The sequence below is a fragment of the Cricetulus griseus genome, assembly GCF_003668045.3.
Source record: "Cricetulus griseus strain 17A/GY chromosome 1 unlocalized genomic scaffold, alternate assembly CriGri-PICRH-1.0 chr1_1, whole genome shotgun sequence".
In the NCBI taxonomy this organism is placed as follows: domain Eukaryota; kingdom Metazoa; phylum Chordata; class Mammalia; order Rodentia; family Cricetidae; genus Cricetulus; species Cricetulus griseus.
This window is the reverse complement of record NW_023276807.1, coordinates 143,360,997-143,371,492: the sequence shown is the minus strand read 5'-3', so window position 1 is coordinate 143,371,492 and position 10,496 is coordinate 143,360,997. Positions and strand designations below refer to the sequence as shown.

The 10,496-nt window shown below is 41.4% G+C and overlaps 1 protein-coding gene across 2 annotated transcripts in view; it reads left to right on the top strand.

Moving 5' to 3' along the window:
* Positions 1-40: 40 nt before the first annotated feature.
* Ppat (phosphoribosyl pyrophosphate amidotransferase) overlaps positions 41-10,496 on the top strand; it is a 33,602-nt gene continuing 23,146 nt past the window's right edge. For both annotated transcript variants that reach the window (XM_027390944.2, XM_027390943.2), the window contains exon 1: positions 41-310. In XM_027390944.2, the coding sequence (XP_027246745.1) occupies positions 183-310 (128 nt within the window). In that variant the 5' untranslated portion in view covers positions 41-182. The remainder of the gene's footprint in view (positions 311-10,496) is intronic.

Sequence of the window (10,496 nt, the reverse complement as noted above, 5' to 3'; positions counted from 1 at the left end):
GAGCTGGCCACGCCCCCTCTGGGAAAGCGCGCGCCGCCGCAGTAGCGAGAACCTAGCCTGCGGTGGAGGAGGAGGCAGTATTTAGCTTGAGCTTCTGAAGCGAACTGTAGCAGAGGGGACAGCTGGTTGGCGCTTGGACCACGCCGCGGCAGCAGGTCCCTCCACGTGCTTACGGCGGCGCCATGGAACTGGAGGAGTTGGGGATCCGTGAGGAATGTGGCGTGTTCGGGTGCATCGCTTCTGGAGAGTGGCCCACGCAGCTAGATGTGCCGCATGTGATCACTCTGGGACTCGTGGGGCTGCAGCACCGGTGAGCAACAGGATGAGGGGTGGGGGTGGAGTGGCAAGTATTTGCACAGCTCCGCGAGAGGCTTCCCAGCTCTGGCGAGCTATGGAGACCGCAGGACTGGGAGGTGGATCTCGCGAATCAGGACCAGTACCTGCTCCGGGCATTGACCAAGTGGGGGTGGGGTACACCTTACCTCATAGACCTAGCCTGTCGCGTTCCTTCCTAATGCTCTTTACTCGTTCACTCCAAGAATGTGCACCTCTCCTGCGATTTGTTAGGCTCGAGTTGTTAGGCTCGAGTTTGCTTATACTAGCCAGGTTGGGAAGGAATCGTTCAGATCTCCTTGAACCTAGAATTGTTATTGAGATAAGCTTCTGTAAGGTGGTGGTTGTTGGTGAAGGTCCTCCAACACTTGTATTTTTTTTGTTTTTTACGTGTGGCCTCCAGCTTGCAGAATCTTTGTTTGCAAGGGCAGAGCTATTGAGCAGATTGTCAGCCCTAAAGCAGTTACAGGTCTGGGGATTGTGGGCTTGAAAGTAGTTACAGCTGCGGGGATTTGGGGAGTTCAGACCCAGACAGGGAAATAGGAATAGTTCGTTTTCAAAACGAGTTACGCCGTAGTAGTGGATTTCATATACGTTAACTTAAATCACTGGGGGAAGATTGATTGGTAAAGTTTTAAATAATAAATGAAAACAGTAAGAGGCAATAGGGAGCCCTCTTCTTTAAAGGGAGAGAGGTAGTGCTTGATATCAGAAATTGGGAGATGCCTTCGAGGTAAACAAAACAAAAAACCGAGCCCGGCGTTGGTGGCACACGCCTTTAATCCCAGCACTCGGGAGGCAGAGGCAGGTGGATCTCTGTGAGTTCGAGACCAGCCTGGTCTACAAGAGCTAGTTCCAGGACAGCCTCCAAAGCCACAGAGAAACCCTGTCTCGAAAAACCAAAAAAAAAATTAAGAAAGAAAGAAAGAAAAAACCTTTGCTTCCATAATCTTTCCTTTTCTTGCCGCCTGACTTAACTGGCAGTTGTTATAAATCTGTTGACTAGGGTCTGCATGCCTCCCCAAAGTATCACAAAGTTTCAGAACAACTTCTAGAACAGAGCTGCACAATAACATTTATCAGCAATGTGGGTGCCACATGTATTTCCAATTTTTGTATTTGAATTTCACATTCTGTATACTCCTTGGTTTATTAAAAAACATCTCGGAGCCAGGCATGATGGCATACTTCTTTAATCCCAGCCATCTGGAGGCAGAGGCAGGCTGATCTCTAAGGTGAGTTCAAATCTATCCTGGTCTACCCAGCAGGTTCTAGGACAACCAGGGTTAAACAGAGAAACCCTGTCTCAAAACAGAAAACAGGCCAGACAGTGGTGGTGCATGCCTTTAATCCGAGCACTCAGGAGGCAGAGGCAGGTGCATCTCTGAGTTTGAGGCCAGCCTGGTCTACAGAGCAGCATCCAAAGCTGCAGAGAAACCCTGTCTCGAAAAACCAAAACAAACAAACAAACAAACAAAAAACACAGAAAACAAAAAAGCATCTGGAATGAATCAACGCATTTTTTTAAACCTGAGTATCTTGAGTTGACCTGTAATAGAGTTCTCATTTTTAAAATGTACAAACTGAGCTTGTTCAATTTATATTTTTAGAAATATGCACAAACCCATGTAACAACAATTGATGAGAAAGGAGGGGTGTGTGGGAGGATTTGGAGAGTGGAAGGGAAAGGGGAAATGATGTAATTACAGTCTTAAAATCTATTGAGCTGAGCGGTGGTGCACTCCTTTAACCCCCGCACTCAAGAGGCAGAGGCAGGTGGATCTCTGTGAGTTGGAGACTAATTTCTTACATAGGTAACCATTTAGAATAGTACCTGGATGTAAGTATGTTCTATGACTCTGCCCCACACTTAGGTGTGCACTCAGGAGATGTTTGTTGACAGATACACAAGTGCATATAATGGTCTCAAACTGAAGAAAACTGGAATATTATAGTGGAATGGAGTGGGGAAGTGATGGAATGCCTACTCGTACAGTAGATCATTCCAGAATAAGACAAAGAAAAAATTCTTAATCCAAGCACAATAAGGGAAGCATCATGAGCGTTGCTGCATGAGAAAAACTTGACATTTAAAAGTTCACACTAGGAACAGAAAAAAAAAGCACAAATCTTAAGCTAATCTATGATGAGATTGATTAGTAATGGTCTTTATGGGGTGGAGTTAATAGCTAGCAGGCTTGTAGAGGGGCTAGTATTCTTTGCTGGTCTGGTATTTTTTTTAATTTATTTTCTTCAAAAGATAAAAAATTCTTAACTTGATCATATCTACAAAGGTATTTTCTTTTTTTCTGATAACTTTTTTATTAGTTCAAATTAGGAGCAAGATTGTTTCACATGTCAGTCCCTTCTCCCTCTCCCTCCCCTCCCCCCATCTACCTCCCACCCCATCCACCCTCCACTCCCCAGGCAGGGTAGGGCCCTCGACAGGGCGTCCCCAAAGTCCACCACATCATCTTGGGCCGGGCCTAGGCCCTCCCCCGTGTGTCCAGGCCAAGAGTGGGCTCTCAAAGTCCCTTCTTAGGCCAGGGAAAAATACTAATCCACTACCAGGGCCCCCCTAGAGTGCAGAGGCCTCCTCATTGATATCCATGTTCAGGGGTCTGGATCAGTCCTGTACTGGCCTCCCAGACAGCAGTCTGGGGTCCATGTGCTCCCCCTTGTACAGGCCAGCTGTTTCTGTGGGTTTCACCAGCCTGGTACCAACACCTTTGATCTTCATTCCTCCCTCTCTGCAACCAAGTTTCAGAGTTCAGTTCAGTGTATATCTGTGGGTGTGTGCCTTCTGCTTCCATCAGCCACTGGATGAGGGCTCTGAGGCTTGGGCACCCACCACAGGACAGAGGGTGGAGTGTGGACGGGTGAGGTGTGTCCAGACTCAGGGTGGGCCTTCCGGTCTGGGCAGGTCCACTCTTGTCTAGGTGGGCTCAGGCAGAAGTGAGCAGGGGTTGATGGGGGAGTTTGGGGCGCAGAGCAGCGCCCAGACTCACCTAAGGCTCCGGTGCCTGCTGCCGCTGGTCTGGTATTTTATATTTTGTTGTTTTACATGCTTTTGCCCAGGCTGGCCTTGGACTTGTGATCCTTCTATCATAGTTCCTGAGTACTGGCCTACTAATAGGCTATATTTTGACTTCAGTGATGGTCACGTGAGTGTGCTGTCTAATTAGGAGCAGAGAAGGACTCAGCTTTTCTGATCTTCAGTCGTGTGGACTTTCCTGTATATAGTCAGCCATCTGTCTATATGTGTTCTGTATCTATGGTTTCAACCCATAAATACTGAGAGCATATTTTTTTTGGGGGGGGACTCTATACTGAACATTAAAAAACCTTTTTCTTGTATATAGTGTAACTATTTCCTAGCAGTTATGTTGTGTTATATATTATCAGCAATCAAAAGATGGTTTAAAATAATAGGATATGTGTAGCTAATATACAAATACTATACCATTTTATGTAAGGAACTTGAATATCTGCATATTTGGGTTTCTTTTCTATATTGCATCGAACGACCCCTTCTAGTATCTGGTTGGCTCATGTTTTTGGCTTTTTAAGAGGGTCTCACTCTGTTCCAGGCTGGCCTGGAACTCTACTTCATCCCACACCAGTCTTCCCTCAGTCTCCCAAGAACTGGGCTTACAAGGGAATGAGTTGTCATATCCAGATTGCCAGTTCATTTTAGAATTTTAATTTGCATAATTATAAAAAGGCTTCAGAGTTTGGCCTATCTTCAGACTTATTAAAACAGTGTACCCATTATTGCCTACCTTTGGAGAAAGCCTGTTAGTATTCAGGCATCTGTACTGGCCTGTTCTTGGGGTTCTGACAGGATAAGCCCTCAGTGCAGCCACTAAGAGCAACACCTATGCATATTCACTATGTTCCCTTTTAAAAGGGCCCTGCCCGCCTCTCATTTCTCCCTCCCTGTCTCCTCTTGTCTCCCCCATGTCTGTCCTGTCCCCAGAGGCTGGTCTCCCCCCCTTCCCATTCACTTTCCCCCAATAAAAACCCCAACACCTAAGCTCCTCTTTTAAATTACAACAAAGCCAAATTTTACAGCTTATTAGTTTGTGGGGCCTTTTCCTTTTATATAACTAAGTGTAATTTAAAGGGGTTCTGTTATTGCATAGTTACCTGACTGGGAATGTGTCCAGTAACTTTTTAGAGTTCTTCTTCCTCTTAATGAGCTGGGAACTAATTTCCCAGCATTCTCTACTCTCAAATAGTTCACAATGTATTTAGTCTAATTTTTCAGGGACGGGGCTAAATATCTCTGTTATCAGGAAAAAGCAACAAAGGTTTTTCACAGGAAAAAACGTTGGCTTTTCTCAGGCTCTTACCATCTTCATTCATGTGCTTGTCTGTTGTTACTCACAGTTCCTTGACTTTCAAAATGACCTTCAGATAATTATAAAACAAACATATATCACATCATGGTATATGTTAGTTTTCAAGTATACCAAACTAGGAATATTTAAGTGGTTTGAGAAATTAAGGATGAGTTGACAGATTAGTATTTTGGTCAGGACTTAGAAAAAAATTGAAATTAGAAATGTATTTTTCTAATATTTATAGTCGGTTGAGTAAATAATAATGGTGTGTGGATTTTAATTTTAGAAGATTTTTTTTCTTGCTAAGTGCAAAGAGGGAAGTTCTTACAGTTCTTTGTTAAGGTCATCGCCGAGCTTACCATGTTTCCACTTGGTAGTTCTGGAAGTCCTACTTCTTAGGATCCGTTTTCTTTGAGGGTTGTGATTTTTCTTTTGTAAAACTCTATATTCATTTGGGTGGTGGTGGCCCATGCCTTTAATCCCAGCACTCAGACTCAACAGAGATTCACCTGTCTCTGCCTCCAGAGAGTTGGGTTTAAGGCAAGAACCACTACACCTGTAATGATTTTTAAACTAAAAAAAAAAAAATGATTTGCGTTAATAAGCCAGTGAGGCAAGATGTAGTTAGGATACGTGTAAGTATATGTAATAGTAGGTCTGAGGAGAATTATCCAGAGCTTCTTGTCGAGGACATAATGAGCACAGTGAGGCCAAGATGAAGTTTAGATTGTGGCTCCATCAAGATCTCAAATGACAGGCTGCATTCTGGAGTCATGTAGAGCCACTAAGTAGGATACAATATCTTTGACATGGGGTCTCCCTATGAAGCTTTGGTTGGCCTGGAACTTGCTTGTTGACCATGCTGGTCTCGAACTTGCCTGCTTCTGACTGTCAAGTGCTGGGAAGCATCTGCCAACCACACCCTGAAGTTCTCATTTTTAGTAATTACGTTGTGTGAAATTGACATGAGTACTGAACCATTGCCCCTAGTGAATATATAGGGTTAGAATCCTCTAAGCCTCTGGTTAAGATTTTTTTTTTTTTTTTTTTTTTTTTTTTTTTTTGCTGTAGATCAGTGTGTTTCTGCTTCATGTAGTGGATTCATACTGAATTCATTGTCAACAGTGACTGTAAGTGGAGCCCGAATGAAGGTTATCCGATGTCTTTTCTACCTAAGGTTCAGCAACACTCCTAACCCTTAGAAGTTCTAGATAGCATGGCAGCACAGCACTCAGGTAAAAGTCATCGTTCAAATAAAAGTCACTCCCAAGGGTACAAAATGTGGGAAAACATGGTGGTTCATGCCACTTGGGGGGGGGAGCAGCAGATGAATCAGAAGTTCAAAGTCATCTTTAGCTACATAGGGAGTTAGAGGCCAGCCTGAGCTACGTGAAACCCTCTATAAGTAAACACGATTAATTAGAGCTGTACACTGGAAAATATACTTGTTTTTCAAGTGTAATGAAGTAACCTTACCTCAAGAGCATAGCTCGTAAACTATATTGTCTTCTCAAGTATATTTCAATTTTTTTATTAATGTTTTTCCAGCTTAGATTCATGGCATTTCATTTTTATTCTGTGAGTACTCCTGGAAAGAAACACATTTGAGGAAGGAATTCTCTGCATATGTATGTGGGTGTTCATTTTTCAGTGTGAGAATACAATCATCAAAGCTTGGAATTTAAAACAAAACAAAGCAAAAAAAAAAAAAAAATCCCACAGCAACTCTTGTTTACACTATGATAGCTAAAATAGAGGCAAGGTCTTGCGTTATCCTTATCTGACTTTAACTGGGAATGCCTGTGTCAGGATATTATAGATAGCAAATGATCCTTGAAAATACCCCACGAGCTGATTTTCCTATTGCAAATGTACTAAGTAATGACCAACTTGTACCTGGTTACTATGCCAGAGTTTTTGAAGAAAAGTAAGCATCTTTTCCCATTGATGAACTTAAGTTTTAAAATTTTCTTATGCATAAAGACAAGAAAGAAAATATTATTCTGGGATATTTAATGAAAGCAATTGCTGGGGGTTATCTTGGCAAACCAGTACATTAGCTTAACAAATGCTGATGTATAGCAGCCAAGAGGGTATGGGAGAAGAGGAGTTACTCAGCAATGCTTAGTACTGAGTCCTCATCTCATAAATTTGCTCGGTTTTTGTGCCAAGTAATTTTCAGTTCTCATGGAAATTTGGGCAGCTGTTTAAATCACTGTGACTGGGTAGATTTTTAAAGATTCTATGGGGAAGGTAAAATGGTTCCATCACTTGAAAACATTTATACCCCTGAGAATTGAAAACAGGTTCAACATAAAGTCAGATGCTTGCTGAGGATAGACAGTGTGCAAGCTCCTTTACAAAACTTATCACATTACCGATGGCCCAGCAGTTTCACTCTGTAACCCCCCATAAGAATCGGAAGTGGGAACCCAGATATTTGTGTACTTTTTTCATAGCAGCATTTTCTAAAATAGCCAAGAGGCAGAAAGAACTCAAATGATAGTTGACAGGTGACTAGCTATTCGGATTGTGGCATCGATCTATCCTACAACATACAGGAACCGGGAAGACAATATGCTAAATGAAGTAAGATAAATCATTGTGCAATACTGCATTCATGAATAATCACATTGATGAAAACAAAGGACAGTGCTTCATGGATACAGATGTTTCAGTTCGAGATGGAAAAAGGTTCTGGAGCTAGAGTGCACGTGGTTGCATGGCAGTTTGAATATACTAATGCCACTGCCTGCAATTAAAGTGGTTTTTACATTTGGGGTATTTTTCCACAATGAAGGAAAACACCAAAACAGCAGTACTCATAAGAACAAAAACAGAAACAATTCATATCCATCAACCAATGAATGAAAAGAATAGTATATGTAACAATATTATTCAATCACAAAAGAAAATCTAAATACTGATCTGTCTGTAGAATAAATGAAATTTGAAGACATGATTCCAAGTAAAAGAAGCTATGCACAAAAGGCCATATAGTATGATACCATTTATGTGACATACATAGCGTGACCAAATCTGCAGTGGTTGCTAGGGACTGCAGAGGACCTTCCAGGCACAGTAAAGTGTCTGCTAACAGATACAGGTTTCTTTGAGGGCTGGTCAGGTTGTCCTGAAATTAGATATGTGTGACTAGAGTGACTGATGATATGAAATATGTTCTGTGATAACAACAACAGATATGCCCTCTGCTGGCCATTTCATTGTCTTTTTTTGTTTATTATGTATACAGTGTTCTGCCTGCATGTATATGCCTGCAGGCTAGAATAGGGAACCAAATCTCATTACAGATGGTTGTGAGTCACCCATGTGGTTGCTGGGATTTGAACTCAGGACGTCTAGAAGACCAGCCAGTGCTTTTAACCACTGAGCCATCTCTCCAGCCCCCCTCAGTGCTAATTTTAGTCAGAGGTTAGTGACATTTTTAATTTCAGTGAGGCATTTTAATACATCCAAAAGTTTTAGGGTTATTCTCAGTGAACAACGTGGGCTTTCACTTGTAATTTTTTTAGGTTGAACATCTGAGTAACCTTCAGACAGAATCCCCTTACTCATTCAGCACCTTTTCATTGCACCTGATTCCATCCCTCCAACTCAGAATTGACCTGTGACTATCCTTTTAATAGAAGAGGTTAAGAGCACTGGCTGCTCTTCCTGAGTTCAGTTCCTAGCAACCATGTTGTGGCTCACAACCATCCGTTTACCTGTGTCCGGACTTTGTTTTACATTAGAAAAGCTGTCTTCTGATTTGTTTGTTGCTTACTGAGTTATCCTGAGTGACTTCTCCAAGCAGCAGCGAATGTAGGAACATAAGGAGATAGGTAGTATTTTATTTTATTCCCTTTCAGAATTTCACTTTAAAGTCACTAACACTCTATGTGATTGCTTTTAGATTCCTCACCTTTAAGCCTCATTTTGCCTTAGATCATTAGTAAGTGTTGATTATATGTAAATTTCTAAGTCTCTGACATAGTCTCCATCTACCCCCTTTCAGCAATGGCATCATTACTGTACTGCCTGTGGACAGCCTTGTCAGTAGACATCTTACATTTTATTCAAATGTGAATACCTGCATAAATAGCTAACATACTATGTTTGTTTTCTACTTCCTTGAAAGTTCCAGTCTTAACTGCTTTTCCCACACAGTTAGGGTTGTGTCATTTAAGCCACAAATAAAATCTTGAGAAAAGCACACAATAGAGATCTTCAGGACCACCTTGCCCAAGCCTCCTATTTTAGGCAGCAGTCTATGTACTTAGCTGCTTCCAGGTTCCGCCCATCTTCTAAGACACTGACTTAAAAGTTGGCTTCCTGACCTCTGGTCCTTGACTCATCCAGTTCATCTTATATTACCTGTGTGTGCAATTTAGCTATATTGATTTTTAAAGGGCATTCCTTTGTTTCACAGAAGACTTTCCCGCCTCTGAGGATGTCTTCAGTGCCATTTTTAGACTTACTGTGTATACAGTTGGAATGAAAGCGTACCTTCTGTGATCTGAGAGTATATTGATTGGCTTTTTGAAAGTTTTATTTATTCTAAGATTTGTTCTGAAAAGGCCAACTTTCTTTTTTCTTTGTAATATAATATTTTTTTTTTCATTTTAGAGGGGAACAACTATGCATTAACTCCATTTCATTATCAACCCAGTAACTAGTTAATTAAATAACTTTTAAGGGGCCTACCACATGGCTCAGTGGATAGGTGCTATCCAAGCCTGGCAACCTAAATTCACCTCCTGGAGCCCTTGTAAAGATGCAAAGAGGACACAAAATCCATAGAGCTCTTCTCTGACCCCCACGTGTGCACTGTTGACACATGGAGCTCTTCTCTGACCTCCAGGTATGCACTATGACACAAGCTCCCCTACCCACTCCCATCTAGCACACATGCAAAATAGTAACTTTTAAATCAAAATTTAGTGAACCCATTTAAGTCACGTTTTCTTCATGCTGCTGACCCCTTTATGATGTGACAGTATGTTAAAGATACTTTTCCTCCTCTCCCTACCTGTCGGGTCCTGTGGTTCCTTCTCCATCTAGGAATTCAAGCTTTTGTGATTTTTCTGCTATTTCCCAGGACAGCACTCACCTCAGTGAAAAATTTCATGTTCCTAGTCATGCCAAGGCCGTGGGCTGTTCTTACAGTCTTGTGTTCATATTTTAGACTTTTGTGTTTTGTTCTGCACTGCTTCCAGTCTCTGTCTATTCCAGTTTTTGGAAGCCTGCTCGCAATTTGTTCAAATATCTTTTTTTTTTTTTTTCTTACTGTTCCCTCTACTTGTTATATGTTTTTTTTTTGTTTGTTTTTTTTTGTTTTGTTTTGTGACCAGAGGCCTATTAGAGCCTGGACTTCTGGTATAATCCAGTGTTTTCTTCCTTCGTTTACTGTCTTTGGAATAAAAGTTGGAATTATTAGGGTATTCCATTATTGATGAATCGATACCTGCATCTGCTGGAGAGAGAAGAACATACATGGATGGCATACATCGGACAAGATACATAAGCAGATACAGTATTTTTATATATAGGAATGGGATGGTAAGTATTAGCTGATCTTTTCTCTAAAGGTCAGAAATGAGTTGCTAGCTTCAGTAGGAGATTGGAATTAATTAAAACATTCATAGTATCACTGTGGATTTCCTTTTAGATGTACATTTTAGTTTGTGTTGTTAGACTTGTGTATAAACTTAAATCTGGTGTTTCTTACCTGATTTAGAGAGTTAAGCTTGAAACTTACAAAGCAGTATTTCTAGGAATCCTGCATTTTATTGAGCAAATCATGTGACTTAGAAATTA